The sequence below is a fragment of the Camellia sinensis genome, chromosome 9 (assembly GCF_055761805.1).
Source record: "Camellia sinensis isolate YWXY chromosome 9, ASM5576180v1, whole genome shotgun sequence".
Lineage (NCBI taxonomy): Eukaryota > Viridiplantae > Streptophyta > Magnoliopsida > Ericales > Theaceae > Camellia > Camellia sinensis.
This window is the reverse complement of record NC_138969.1, coordinates 146,732,765-146,748,292: the sequence shown is the minus strand read 5'-3', so window position 1 is coordinate 146,748,292 and position 15,528 is coordinate 146,732,765. Positions and strand designations below refer to the sequence as shown.

The 15,528-nt window shown below is 30.9% G+C and overlaps 1 protein-coding gene across 4 annotated transcripts; it reads right to left on the bottom strand.

The window, feature by feature from the left end:
* Positions 1-562: 562 nt before the first annotated feature.
* Positions 563-8,991, bottom strand: LOC114275765 (WUSCHEL-related homeobox 9). 4 transcript variants are annotated; one of them, XM_082887764.1, is made up of 5 exons: positions 8,882-8,991; positions 7,263-7,456; positions 5,189-5,869; positions 2,221-2,494; positions 563-822 (listed from the first exon to the last, which is right to left on the bottom strand). In XM_082887764.1, coding segments are annotated over exons 2-5 (1,107 nt in total). In that variant the 5' UTR covers positions 7,414-7,456; positions 8,882-8,991; the 3' UTR covers positions 563-821. The 4 variants fall into 4 exon arrangements, with proteins under 4 accessions (XP_082743890.1, XP_082743889.1, XP_082743891.1 ...); XM_082887763.1 differs by lacking the exon at positions 8,882-8,991 and having other exon boundaries at positions 7,263-7,611; XM_082887765.1 differs by lacking the exon at positions 8,882-8,991 and having other exon boundaries at positions 2,274-2,494; positions 7,263-7,611.
* Positions 8,992-15,528: the final 6,537 nt, after the last annotated feature.

Here is a 15,528-nt window from a genome sequence, read left to right as displayed (position 1 = left end):
TTTTAATAGTGATAATAGCACACCCATCAAAAAAACTACTCTTATAATATTCATCAGTTAAGCAAAAATATAACATTAAGTAAAAATTGTTTGATATTAATCTATCATGATTTTTCGAAATATAAACTATCTAAGCATAAAAATGCACATTATTCCACCATTAACTTAACAAACATAACATTTAGCAAATAAACATATATGATTTAAGTTATGCTGCTTGGTTCAGTTTAAATTTGAACTCGTGGACCTAAATCAGAAACTAATTTGCAAATACTGATTTTTTAATTTTCCAAAACAGGACCGAATCACGAATTAACAAAACCAAACCAAACCTATTCGATTGGTCTGAACTAGTTCAGTTTGTAGATTTTTTTGATTTTCTTTCTCAGACCTAATGATTTCTTTAAAGAAAAAAAAAATCGTTTTTGATTAAAAAAATTAAATATTATATTAATTTGTCATTAAAATTTTATTTTTTAAATAATTTATTTAACGTATTAATTAAAAAAAAAATCACTTGAAAAAAAAAAATCACAAAAAAACAAACTCCAAACTCCCACTATGCAAAGCCAACAGCAAGCTAAAAATATGTATAAACCATCCACCTGTTTGTGATTTAATTCATGTGTATCAAACAAGACCAAAATACATACACAAATATATGTATATAAGATTATATATATATATATATATATGGAATATCCATGCACACATTAGGGATAAAAAGAGAGTGATGAAATATATATATATATATATATATGAAAGCGACCTTAATGAAGAACAAGCTGGCCTGTCCCTTCAACTTCCACACTTCTCCTATATCTGCAATGAGGAAAGGACAATTAATTAACAAGGTAAATAAAAGATTGATCAGTGCATACATAGCGAAGTGAGTAATTATTTTGTAACTTCGAAACATCATGTAATGTGACACAATTTATGTGGTGTATTATATTGATCATGGTGAAAATTTTAATAAGTGAGACATGTTCTTATTAGGTAGAGTGTAATGCAATTTTTCATTTGTCAATAATACCACGTAAACAAAATCGCATAATACAATATTTAATTAATAGATTAATATTATATATAACCCTTTTTTTTTTTAATCACTATAGACACAAAAATAGTGAAAGTCTACATTAATAAATACAGATGAAGCTCATTATGTTTGTGTTTTGTAATAATAAAAAAAAAAGTTTTTAGTTTAAGGTTTCTGATATTAAGATTTTATAAGATAAAAGATATACAATATTTTTGTAGTGGTTAGGGTTCCTCCATATTTTTACAAAGAAATTTCTTTTTTCACATAAAAATGTCTCTAATAATATTATTGAGCGATCACCAAAAAACATTTTCGACCTCTCCTAACCCAAAGTTAGAAATGGATATTTTATTAATTTTCTTTTTAAAAATTCTAAAAATAAATTTGTTTATGCTTGATATTTTTTAAATTATATGCATACATGTCACTAATTTAAAAAAAAAAATACATTTATGTATAACATTTTTTCTTAACTAATATGTATAAAGTTACCAAAAGACAAACAATATCAACCCTTCTCTTCACGCGGCCTCTTTATTGAAGTTTAAATGTATAAATAAAGCATAAGTTTTAATTAGTTCAAAATAATAAAATTAATAAATTTGTATAGGTTTAGGGGTCATTTGGCATTAACTAATATAGTCAACTTTTTTATCCTGACTTTTTTAGTCTCGTTTAGTTTTTGTTTTGAGATTTTTTTAACTTTTGTGAGAGAAAAAATATAATGATTATGGATAAAAAATGGTATTTTGTCATATTAGCTTATATAATTTATTTTGTCTTTTTATGTTTTTTTTAGTCTCAAATTGTTAGCCAAACGAGGACTTAATAATAGAAAGTCCATAATTTTGACCAAAATGAAATTCTACATCTTGTTTACACTCCAAAAATGTGTACGATCAAATTCAAATTCATTGAATTGTGGCACCTCATTATATGCTTAGATATTGGTGTATGCAAAGCTTCTCCTCCCTAAATTATGACCTTCAATTTAAAAAAAAAATAATAATAATAAACAAAACTCAAAACTACAACTTTCACATAAAAGCAAAAGAAAAAATAATAAAAATGAATTAGGAGGAAAAATTGTATAAATGTGGTATTGTTGAAAAAATAAAGGGAAGATCAAAATGCACAATCAAATGTTGTGAATTAAAATAAAATAAAAAAAGTACCATATAATAAGTTGTGTTTCTGATACAGTATTGATGGGAGTTAACGTGCGCACCAGGTAGTAGAACCCCCCATGCTGGAGTGACTGGAGGGTGACACCCCACTCATTGGTGACCACTGGTTGACCAGTGGAGTGGATGAGCATTGCATCATCACCAAACGCTTCACGCACGTTGAAGGGCCCCACAGCCACCTCAAATGCCACGTCGTTGATAAACACCGTTGATCTTGCCTCTGATACTGTGCCTGATGATTCGCCAACAACTGTACCTGCACCTGCACACAGAGAATCAGTTTCCTCACCTACTAATATGCGCATAACCAGAGCGGTAGTCAATCAAGTGGCAGGGACTTTTGGTGCATCCATGCACACGTCAATTCAGGTAGACATTAGCGAATTCCGGACGAAGAGACACTTATACCCTCCTACTTTTCTCCGCATGGAAAGGCAGGCATACATCACATCTCAAACATACAAAAATTTGTGCATTCACACTTGTGTAAACCCGAAAAATATAACTACATTAATTAGTATATTAATTAATAATATGATATAATTTAAAAAAAATTAATTTTTTATAATTTATATAATAAATAAAGTCTGTAATTTAAAAATTATAATACAAATTGCTATACTAATGCATATACATGAATTATGTCTTTAAGGTCCTGTTTGTTTGGGATTATGTGTTTGTTTGGGATTATGAGGAGGGGATTGGGTTTAATAGTGAGGAAGGAATTGAAAATAGAGTGTTTGTTTTGAGAGATATGGAGGGAATTAATAATCCCTTGGTATTAGTAAGGAGGGGAAAGGGGAATTGGTAAGGAGGAGGTAGAGATGGTATTAAAAAAATAGTGAGAGTATTAGAAATTTTTTTATTTTTTTTATTTTTTATATATTGGAATTTTTTTAAATATAATGTTTATTTTTTATATTTTTTTATTTGTTTTATTATTTTATATAAAAATAATTTAACAATTCCTCACTATTAATTCTCTCACTATCAATCCCTTCACTATTAATCACCTTACTAACAATCCCCTCACTATTAATCCTCTCACTATCAATTCCCTCCATTTTATCTCACAAAACAAACGGAGCCTAAAAGTTGAAATCCTCTCTTATTCAAAACTACTCCCCGTAAAACATTTACTCATTTCGTTTTAAAATATTAGTCTTCATCTCATTTTTTTATTATTTCGAAATATTAATTTTTTTTCAACAATCAAGGACTAAATAATATGATTTTTCTATTTTGTTCTTATTTTAAATTCATTAACACAAAAAGTATAATCATGACAATTGATATTTTTAAAAAAAATATACTATCAATGAGTAATTTTAGAAAATTAATATTTTTAAAGTGTAATAATTATACTACAAAAAAAAAAAAATTCTCCAAAGGGGACTATTATTTTGGGACAGTGAAAGTATTTCTGTTTTTTTTTTTAATTTTTTTTAAATGTTATCAATTGCATGATAAGTTTTTATTTGATTTTATTAATTTATTAAGGGTCGTTTGAGATGATTTAAATAAATATACTTTTTAATTTTTTATGAAAAGATATGTAGAAAAGTAAAGAAGTGATATGATTCAAATAAGTACACTTATTTAATTTATGTCGATAAATTTCTCCAAAGAAGAGATTTTAATCATACATAAGAACTGATATAAAGGCTTTATTACACTTTTTTACATAGTGAAATGTTTATTTAGTTCCTTAACTATTAATTGTGTCTATTATATTTCTAAAGTACATATAAATTAAAATTTATTTAGTTCCTAAACAATTGATTGAATATATAAAAATTTTAAAATATTTAATTCAAACATATTTAATCTTTGAAAATATAGCAAAAACATAATATAAGCTCATAAGTATTATAAATTAGTAACAAACCATACATAGTTAAGATTTTATTTCATAAAAATCACAAATTTCTATTGTCTTTGAAAAGTATTTTATTTCGCTGTGTGTTTAAATTAATATCAAAATTTGATTTCTCAGTCTTACCAATAAAATTATACGAGTATTAGAAATGATGAAGAAGTCGATTTTGATAATTAAATAATAATAGTTCAGTACAAATAATAATAGAATAAAATAACACATTAATTAAGCTATAATAAAAATTTAACGAAAATTTAAAGACAATCAATTAAAAATTATTAAGGAAATCCGACATATAATATATTATTACATAAAGGCAAGTATATAGCTACTGTAAAAGATAAGTAAGAAAATATGACAGATAATTATGCTTGCTGTTGTAAAGAAAATTAGATTAAAGTATTTTTATGACTTGATTTTATGGTAATAAACTTGTTTAGATTAATTTATAGTTTAATTATATATAATTTAAAATGTTATTAAATAAGAAATTAAGTTAAAAATTAAAAATTAATTAAGGTAATTTTATGATAATAGATTAGGGTGTTTAAGTTAATTTATTATTTAATTTATTAAATATGTAATTAATAAAGAAAATTATATGTATCAGAAGAGGGAGAGAGAGAGAGCGCGAATAGTCTTGTTGTGTATGGATAAATTAGCCATTTTAACGTCAACCGTTAATGACATCATAGTTGCACATTAAACTAAAATTATAAGAGAAATATTTGCATATATTCAAATTAAAAGGAGAAATGTTTCAACGTCAATCCACAAGGGGATAAACTGCTTTTTACCCTATTACTTAGGAAATAGTATCAATTTTTTAATGGGAAAAGGATTTTGAAATAAAATTTTATACAAAACATTTCTTTGTATTAATGACGTACCAAAGACAATTTTTAAAAAATTTATGAGTCTTGTTTGAAACAGAATGGACTATATCATTCCATAAAAATATTCTACAATTTTTTTTTTGGTATACATAATACTTTTTCATGATAAGGGTTGATTGAATTGATGGAGAATCATATATTATTCTACATATGCAAAAAGAAATTTAAAAAATTTATTTACCTAGAATGTGATTGATGGTAGATGGAACAATAGGGTGAGTAGCAGTGTAATTCAGCTGTTCTTGAAGCTTCAACTTCTCATCTTCAACTCTCTTTGGAGACCCATGATTCATCATCAACTCACTGAGCAAAAAACCACAGCAATTTCCGACAGACTGATCTGTATTATTAGGGACATGAACCATATTATTTGATAGCTCAGGGAAGCAAAACCCTTGACTCAAAACATAGTTTGAGGCTTCTCCTCCGGAACCCTGTTGCACCGGAAGAAAGTAGGGTTCCGGCAAGAACTCAGCCGGATTCTGAAAAGAAGTCTTGTTTACCGATGCCGTCGGAGAATTCGTACCCACCGAGAAGGCAATATTATCAGCAGAAGACTGGGGAGAAGATTTCTCCGAGGAGGACGAGGATGAGGACGGAGCGGTGGCGGTGTTTGGTTTGGTGTTTTGGAGGTGGCGTTGTTGCTTGTGTTTGCTTCTTGATTTTCGATTTTGGAACCAGTAGAAGACGTTGGCGTCGCCGACTTGGCCGTACTCTTGTAGTTGAGTTCTGATCTTCCTTATCTCCTCCCTCGGTGGATTTACCATCCCTGAGTTGAAGATAGATTCAAGTATACGAATTTGTTCTGGTTTTGGGTTCCACCTTGGCTTTGGATCAGGACTTCTTTCTTCACTTCCAGCCACTATGTTTAATGAATCACAACACACCACATAAGATTTGTATATCAAAGCACTCACACTAGTCTAAAATGTTTTTTTTTTTTTTTTTTCCCTTTTTTTTTAATAGTGAATTAATATGTTCACGCTATGTTTGGTAACTTAGGAGAGAAAAGAAAAGAAATGATTACTTAAGTAATAAGAGAAAAGAAAATAAAATAAATGATTGTAATTTCTCTCCTTTTTGTTTGGATAAGTAAGAAATAAAAGAAAAGAAATGATTGTGATTTCTCTCCTTCTTGTTTGGTTAGATTTCATTAAGAGAAAAGAAAAGAAATTATTTTATGTTATATTACCAAAATAACCTTTTTATATTTTCAATCATTTTATTTTTTTTATTTTTATAGGGGTAAAATTGGTATTATGAAAATATAAACATTTGTGGATTTCTTTTCTCTCCCAATCTCTCCACTTTTGGGAAGATTGAAAATAAGGGTTATGAGAGAAATGAGTTTCTCTCCATTTCTCTCTATTTCTTCCCATTTCTCTCCACTTAAGATAACCAAACAAGGAAGAAAAATACATTTCTCTCTATTTCTTTTCTTTTCTCTCCAAATCACTCAATCCAAACACAGTGTCAATGTTCATTGATTAATCTAAAACTCTTTTGACAATCAGTAGGAGAGAGATAGAAAAAATTTTAAGGATACAAAAACCGATCCCAAAATTGCACACAACTATCTCTCTTACATGAGATGAGTTACGTCTTGTGAGAAAGTTGTGTCCGATTATGTGATTGTAGCAGACTAGAAAAAACAAAAAAATAAAAATAAATATTACATAGTAGTAAGACTCAAATTTAGATATCACGTCTGATAAGCATTTTGTCTTCTTGAGTTAAGCTATGACTCATTAGGTGTGTATTTATGGGTTGTGTGGTGGGTAGATGGGCTAGAGAATGATTTTTCTTTTTTTTTTTTTCTCCTTCTGTTTGAAATTCACAAATGATGAGAATAGCTGTTAAGTAACTTGTAAATTGTAATACTGTAACTTTTGTGAGATTACCTGAAGGAGTCTTGTGAGAAAGTTGTGTCCGATTATGTGATTGTAGAAGACTAGAAAAAAAAAAAAAAAAAAAAAAAAAATTATACAGTAGTAAGACTCAAATTTAGATATCACGTCTGATAAGCACTTTGTCTTCTTGAGTTAAGCTATGACTCATTAGGTGTGTATTTGTGGGTTGTGTGGTGGGTAGATGGGCTAGAGAACGATTTTTCTTTTTTTTTTTTTTTTTTTTTTTCCCTTCTTCTGTTTGAAATTCACAAATGATGAGAATAACTGTGAAGTAACTTCTATGTTGATCAAAAAAAAAAAAAAACTGTGAAGTAACTTCTAATACTGAAACGTTTGTGAGATTACCTGAAGGAGATGTGTGAAGGGCTGTGTGGAAACCAGTTGAGATGAGAGCAGGGTTGTTGAGATCATGGTGGTGCCATTGGTGGAGGTGGTGGTGGGTGTTGCAGGGCTTGGACTTGAACATACTAGGCCAGTGTCTGTTTGATGAAGCCATGATGGTGTTTTGTTGATGATGATTTGAGAGGTCACAAACCAAGCTGTATTGAGAGCTATATCTAATTAAGCCGCCAACCAGAAGAGATATATACAAACGACAAGAAACAAAACGAAACTACACTTTGTTGCTCTTTGTTTGTGGGCAACAAAACTCACTGAATGGAAACCACTAGGCAAACATAGCATCTGGTGCTATAGACTGGAATCTTCTGTGTCACTTAGTAGTTGTTTGAGATATGTTATATAAGTGTATTTTTTAATTTTTTCGTTAAGAAAGTAGAGAAAAAATATGTATGTTTCGAATAATTTTTTGATTTTTTACGAAGAAATATGTAATAAAATATTATAGTAAAATCAAAATAATCATTTACCCTTTTGACTTTTTAACTTTTTGGGTAGTTGAATTCAAAGAGCAAAATTATTATTTTGCCCTAATGACTTTTCTCACAAGTTACTCTTAAATAGTATAATTTTTTTTAATTTTTTTAATAATTTTTTGACTTTTTTAATTTATCCCAAATAAGACCTAAGTTTATTTATGTTTTAAAATACACAACCTATAATTTGGCATTAGATACTACAAACCAAATCATATAATTTGGCACAAGATTCTCTATTCTTAAATTTGTTGGGAAAATAACAATTCACTAGAAAGTTTCAAAAATCATTTTAAATATATGGAAAAATTTACAAAATTATCTTTTAATGTTGAAATTCTCTCAACTTCTTTTGTATTTGTTTCAAGTTGAGATGACAATTTGAGAAAAACCAAACTCTTGTTGAGTTTTAAAAAACCCACAATCTTATACTTTGACACGAGATTCTTTGTTTTAAAATTTTTCTATCTCCTATTGTCTTGTATTTAATAAACTCTTATTTCAAACCATTTGGATTGGAGGGTTCGGTGAGAAGAAAAAAAATTTAGATAGAGAAAATTTTTATCACTTATTTAAATGATTAAAGAGACGAAAAATAATAGGAAGGAAACATCTTTTAAAACTCAAGTTCTGCCTTAACCAAAACAAAATATATATATAATATTTAAATTATGATTTAAATACAAAATAAATAACATAGAATGACATACCAGCACTGCCTTACTCATTGTTTACCCATACAATATAATAGAAATCACAATTATTTTTTTCTATTTTCACACTTGAATAAGATACTACCAAAATTATTTATTTATTTATTTTTATTTCTCATCTGGCAATCTACCGAGCCTAATAAAATAGATGAAAAAAACAAGAGGAATCGCCTGTGAAAACATAAACAAGAATAGAAAGGAAAATAAATAAATAAGAAAAGAGAAGATAGAGTAGTAAGCAGTACATTCTCATAGACTACGAAGCTTACAAGTACGTATGCATTCAAAATTGAAATACTTGTACGCTACTCAAAGTACACAAGCCAATAACCCGGAAGAGAAGCAAAAGAGAGGTTTGGAAGGAGTACTTGCTTACTTGGGGGGGCTCTTTTTAGGTTTTCTGCTTCATCTGAGAGAAAGGCATCAGACATAAGCGTGTGACGGTGTAATTGTAAAGTTGAGAGAGAGAGAGAGAGAGAGAGAGAGAGAGAGGAGTTGTATGGTGTAGTGTTTGTCTCTTTGTTTCTTTATTACTATTGGTTTTCAATAATAATAATAATAATAATAACATGAAGTTTAATTAGAATTTTAATGAAGTATAGGGTCTGGATTTAAAATTAGAAAAACTATGCCACGTGCACCCTTAAAAGGTACATATAGTAAAAAAAGTTAAAATTTTTTATAATTCAAATTATTAACATTTTTGGTGTGTTATGACAGTTTATAAATATTAAATTTATAATGTAAAGTTATGACACTTTATTGTTTTTATTATGACACTTTGTGGTGAAAAAAAATATGACATTGATAAATTATGTTACAAATTTTTTTGAAATTTTATGAAAAAATTATAAAGTGCATATTATATGCGAGGATTCATATTGTAGCATCTCCCTTAAAATTAATGTATTTGGGGTTATATTTAGAATGAATTTTGTCCTTATTACAATCCTAAGTAAAATTTTAAATAAATTTTCAGGGTATGTAACTTAATTGAATTTTTTTCTTCTATTTTCTATGAAAATGTTTCTCTTTCTTCACATTTTATGGCAGTATATAATAAAAAAAAAAATACAATCTTTTTAACCCTTTTTATGGCCTGCATATTGTTGAAGGTGCCTTGTGTTTCAGTTTCTACAACTTCATTATTTTGGCAGAAAAAATTTGTAAAATTTATTAATTTATATTATGATTATTATTACCCTTAATTTTTTGACAGAGTAATTAATGGTTAGGGCGGTGGAAAATATATATGTTTGCTAGTATTGGAATAAATAGGGGGGTGGTGGGGAGTTTGAAAGTCAAGAAGGCGTTGTATGGTTTGATTGGCAATCGGTGGTGGTGGGAGATTAATTGCGAGTTCGGGTTTGGGCAAACTAAGGTGGGGCTTTGGATTGACTCGAGGGCTATTTTTTTGTTTTTTTTTATCAGACTCGAGGGCAATTTTAATTGGTGTGTTTTTTGGTGTTTTTTGTTCCACTAGATATTTTAACTAATAAATTGAAAATTAATTAGATTAAATTTTATCAAAATATTACCCTTTTTTTATTTTTTTTTTTCAGTTGAGCTTCTTAGCAAATTTTTTATTTAATTAAATGGTTTAATTTCTCAAATTCATTCAATGTACACCTTCAAATTGAAAAGTCTAGCTCACATTTCTCCTTAAAACTTAGGTATTAAGGAAATAAAAACTGAAACCTTATAACTAATACAAATGGAGCAATTTCAGGTGATGTGGGATACATTTCAACACATCCTCTAGAATCACAACATACACTGGTCGGACAAACGGCACATCAGTCACAGGCCTAATCAAGTTCTAGTTCCTAGATTTTAAGGAGAAATGTGAGTTGGGCTTTTCAATTTTGTATCAAAGCTTGGTTGGGCTTGTGACTGGTTTGCTGTTTGTCCAGCCAGTGTATGTTATAGTCTAGGAGGGTGTGTTGGAAAGTGTCCCACATCGTCTGGAGTTGTGCCATCTATGCTAGTTATAAGTTTTCAGTTTTTCTTTCCTTAATACCTGAGTTTTAAGGAGAAGTGTGAGTTAAGTTTTTTAATTTGTGAAATTCTATCCTCTTTTGGTTAGTAGGTAGGTTACATACACTACAAGAAAATGCAGAATTGGCGACTAAAATAAGTATTTTCGTCGCTGAAAGTAGTACAAATGGCGACTAAAATCAGTTTAGTCGCCAAACTTGAGCACTTTTGCCGACTAAAGCACTTTAGTCGCCGAATATAGGGCTTTTAGCGACTAAAAGTCAGTTTAGTCGCCGAATATAGGAGTTTTAGCGACTGAAAAAATTTTAGTAGCTAAAAGGCACGATTTTTGGCTACTAAAAGCATTTAGTAGCCAAAACTATAGGTTTTGGCGACTAAAAAAGACTTTAGTCGCCGAATATAGGTGTTTTACCGACAAACAAATTTTTTGTAGCCAAAAGTAAAGGTTTTTGGCTACTAAAAAAAATTTAGTAGCTAAAAGTGGACAAATGGCGACTAAAACTGAGTTTAGTCGGCAAAAGTGGAGCTTTTGGCGACTAAAAATCAGTTTAGTCGCCGAAAGTTGTTTTTTTTGGGCAGAAATTAATGTATTTAGCGACAAAACAGCATTTAGTAGCCAAAAAGCATAGAATTGGCGACTAAAATTCATATTTAGTCGCCAAAAGTGCTCCCCTATTTTTTTTTAGTAAATACTTTATTTTTTTCGTAAAATATATTAAATAAAAATAATTATTTATATATATATCGTTTTCTATTAATATCGGTCAATATATTATATAAATAATATATGTTGCATTTATATTCATGTGATGTTCTTGTGGCGTAGTGGGGAGAGTGTTGGTAAAGGTTTACAGAGGCTGGGACGTTAGTGGTTCGAAACCTGGGAGTAGCAATGGCTGAATTTTTTTTTCAAAAAAATGCTTTCAGTGACTAAACTGTTTCGTCGCCAAATGTGTTGTTTTGGGCGACTAATGAGTTTAGTCGGCGATTCATGACCTATTGGCGACTAAAATAATTGTCGCTAAATGGATAATTTGAAAAAGTGGAATTGAGTATTGGCGACCAAAAGTTTTGTCGCTAAAGACCAGACTTTTTGCCGACTAAAACGTTTTTAGTCGCCAAAACCTTGGGCGACCGCTTATTCGTGACAACACTGGCGACAAAAAAAATCAGTCGGGGAAGGTATAAAAGTGACTTTTGGCGACTAAAAATGGACCTTTGGCGACTAAATTTTTAGTCGCCAAAGGTGATTTTTGTTGTAGTGATAGAAACTATGCATTTGGGGTAATAGTTGTGTAACACTATTTGTAATGTAAGGGAGCAAGGATCCCCTCCTTGAATTCTCTACTTGACTCCTTATTTGATGGGCAATTGGGTCTACTTTTGGGTCCAATTTTGATGATCTGAACCGTTCACATTTTATAATTTGTCATGTACATCATACTTGTAAAAAATCAAGTTGATTGAATATCGAAAGAAGTAAAAACCGTTTATTAAAAAAAATTAATAAACAGTTTTATTGTTTAATAAATCTTTTAGTTCATGTGATTTTTGATATTCGATCGACTTAATTTGTTACAGGTATGATATATATGACAAATTATAAAATATGAACGGTTCGGATCATCGAAATTAGGCCAAAAAACACACCTAACAGCCCATCACGTAAGAAATCAAGTAGGAAATTCAAGGAGGAGATCCTTGCTTGAAGGTTTATTTGGTTGTTGGGCTTGGGCTTTGTATATTAGATGTGTTAGGCTTGGTTAATTTTCTAATTATCGTGGGTTAATAAGCTATTTAATAATTAATATTTTTTATATTTATACTTATCCTCTTATCAATCGACAGAAAAAAAAAAAAGCAAAAAAAAAAAGAAGAACAGTAGGTTACATAGAACCCAGTATTAAAGGTTAAATTGGTTAAGTTAGTATTAAATTTATTTTCTAATATCATAATAAAAAAATTCAAAAAAAAAAAAAAAAAAACAATAGAATCGAATGCTATCAGTGATGTTGTGGCCTACGGATCGGACTGGATCTTTGGCAGATTTGGGCTTTTGGGATGGGCACAGGCTTCCTCTTGTCGAACCTATAAATAAACTTTTGAGAATTCACCCATGGGTGTCAATTTCAAGAGCCATCCAATGGCAAAGTTAGATATACCTTTGACAAGAAGATAATCAGAGATAATGAATATATGTTGAGAGCATACCTTCTCTTAGGGTTAGGCCTATATATATATACACAATTCCTTACCAACATGGGGAGACAATTCTGTTGATGTCCTCTCCTATCATAGACTGCCACGTGTAATATTGAGGGTACAAGTTTACGTCCTTTGTAGAGGTTCACGTCTCTTGTGATTTCTGTGTCAATTGCAAGCTGCAGGTAAAGCAGACCATTTTGTAATTGTGCTATGTTCTTCGTCTGTTGAGATGGTACAAAAGGTGGTGTGGGCTTTGTGACAATCTAATTTGATCTGAGCGCCTCAAACTACTCAGCTGACCAAGTGGTTCCCACAGGCCGACCTAGCTAACTTGATGATTCTTTCCAATCGAGCCAACTTGCTCCAATAGATATTTGTTGGTAGGCTTACACTTGGTGGGCTCCAAGTGGGTTGACCACCTACGCCTTGGGCTTGGGCTTGGGTATGCCTTGGACAAATTTTGGACTTTAAGGCCATGCCGAATATCTATACTCGTAAGAATCAGCACATTTCCTTTACCAACAAAAGTTTCTAAAGTCGACAAGTGATTTTTTATTTTTATTTTTAAGATTGATATTATCAATTTGCCCTTTAGGTAAGTTTCGTAATGTTATGCTTAATTGTTAAACACACCAAAGTCAACAACATTGAAGGTTAAATTGGTAAAATTAATCTTAAACTATTTTTCTAGTATCATAACCAAATTAAAAATAAAAAAACCCATAGCATCAACGCATTTCTTTCACCAACAAATGTTTCTAAAGTCGGACAATAGATTTTTTTTTTATTTTATTTTATTTTTAAAAAAAAAGATTGATATTGTCAATTTACCCTTTAGGTGTGTCCCATAATGTTATGCTTAATTGTTAAAAGTAGACATAAGACTACAAAACCACTAAATTGAACCACTTTAAAATTTTGGACAGCTTATTTGAAAATTAAAATTAAGGTTGGTTGGAAAGGGTAGGTGTAATACCCTGTTCCGTAATATGTTAATTGGTCCTTAACATGATGTGATTATGTATTTTGATATGATTTTGTGTTCCATTATGTGAAAATATGTGGTTTTGAAGTTCTATCTGTTCACTGTAGCAATATCTGTTGAATAATCTGCTTTGGGAATTAAATTGAGGGCCCTATCGGCCACAGAACCCAAAATTGACTACGCCTTTGTGATTGGCATAATTTTTAGAGCCTACGGTGGAATTTAATTGAAAATTGATTCGAGTCAAATTAAATTGATTTAATTAATGGTTTAGTGCCCAATTATTTGATATTTATATTTTTGGCTAGGGGGACTTATTTTAAATGGGCATTCTACACTCAATTCCCTTTTTATATTCATTTGGGCTGATTTCAACTCTAAGCTAAGAGAGGGGAGGGTCAGCTATATAAGGAAAAAGGGGAGAGTTGTACAATTTTGGTTCAAGACTTGAATCTCTTGAAGATCTAGCTCAAGATTTGGCTAGAGCTTGAGTGTTGAAGCTCTTAGGTAAGTGAATTCATGGACCCTCGTTTGTAAATTGTAAGTTCAAAGTTGAAAAATGTTAAAGAACATGAATTGAGTTGGTTTTGTTAAATTTGAAGTCTTAGAACACATGCATGTAGGAAATTGTTATGAATTTCCATATTTGAACACAATGTGTGTGTAATTGCTTTGAATGTTGCATGTTTGAGCTCAAAGGAGTATGGTCTATGTAAATTTGTAGTTGAAGCTCATGTATAATCACCATTGGTATCATCTAAGTTGAGAATGGGAGCTAGACATCACATGCATGTACAATCTATGAAGATGAGAGCTTTGAATGCATGAAGGTGTATGCTAGAATTGAGTTTAGTATCAATTTGAGCCATGCATGTGTTAAATCCTTGAAATTGAGCTCCATGAAGATGTGTTTTGGTGTTTATACCATGTTAGCACAAGTATATGTGAAATTGGAGCCATTAAAAAGCATGAAATGATGGTTTGAATGTTGAAGGGAGCTCAAGAACTCAATCTAGAAAACCCAGATTTTTGATGTCCGCTCGAGCGGGGTGATTGCCGCTCGAGCGGGAAAATTGTGCTCCCCGCACTTTTTGCAGAATTGGATTTCCGCTCGAGCAAGATATCTCACGCTCGAGCGGGGAGTTTTGTAGACAGGCCTTCCGCTCGAGCTCTCTACTCCACGCTCGAGCGTATTTTTCATGCAACCAGTACTTTTGCAGGCCTTAAGGGTCCGCTCGAGCGGGTAAGTTGACGCTCGAACGGGGACCCTGTTCTTTGAAATTTTGTATGCTCGTTCTGTGTTTTGTTTTCCGTTCTCTTTCACTTGTAAGCACTCTTAGGCATATGTTAAGCATTGTAAATGAGTTAATGAGATAAGAATAAAGCCTAAAGAGGAATATGTGAATCAAAGATCGGATTGAACTGTTAGTGACCCTTTTGTGTTCATGAAATGTGTAGGGTCAAGTTCCAAGGCAAATCCACAAGCCAATCACTGTGAGAAATATCGATATTTGAATGATTGTGAATGTCCAATTATTATTCCCTTATAAGCTTTATGAGTTGCTAATTGGGATTGTGGACAAAAGTCTGACATGAACGAATGAATGGACCGAAGGTCGTTTCGATATGAATAAATGGACCTAAGGTCGTTTTGATAGAAATAAATGGACCTAAGGTCGCTTTGACATAAATGAGTGGGCCGAAGGCCGTTTTGACACGAATGTATGGGCCGAAGGCCGTTTTGACGTAAAAGAATGGACCGAAGGTCGTTTTGACAGAAATGAATGGACCGAAGGTCATTTTGATAGAAATGAGTGGACCGAAGGTTGTTTGGA

Excerpts from the sequence above, each read along its gene's own strand:
- LOC114275765 (XM_082887764.1), bottom strand. The coding sequence starts at position 7,413 with ATGGCTTCATCAAACAGACACTGGCCTAGTATGTTCAAGTCCAAGCCC. Across the intron at positions 5,870-7,262 it reads CCTTCACACATCTCCTTCAG|TGGCTGGAAGTGAAGAAAGA; the intron begins GTAATCTCACAA and ends CATTAAACATAG. Across the intron at positions 2,495-5,188 it reads TACCATCAATCACATTCTAG|GTGCAGGTACAGTTGTTGGC; the intron begins GTAAATAAATTT and ends CTCTGTGTGCAG.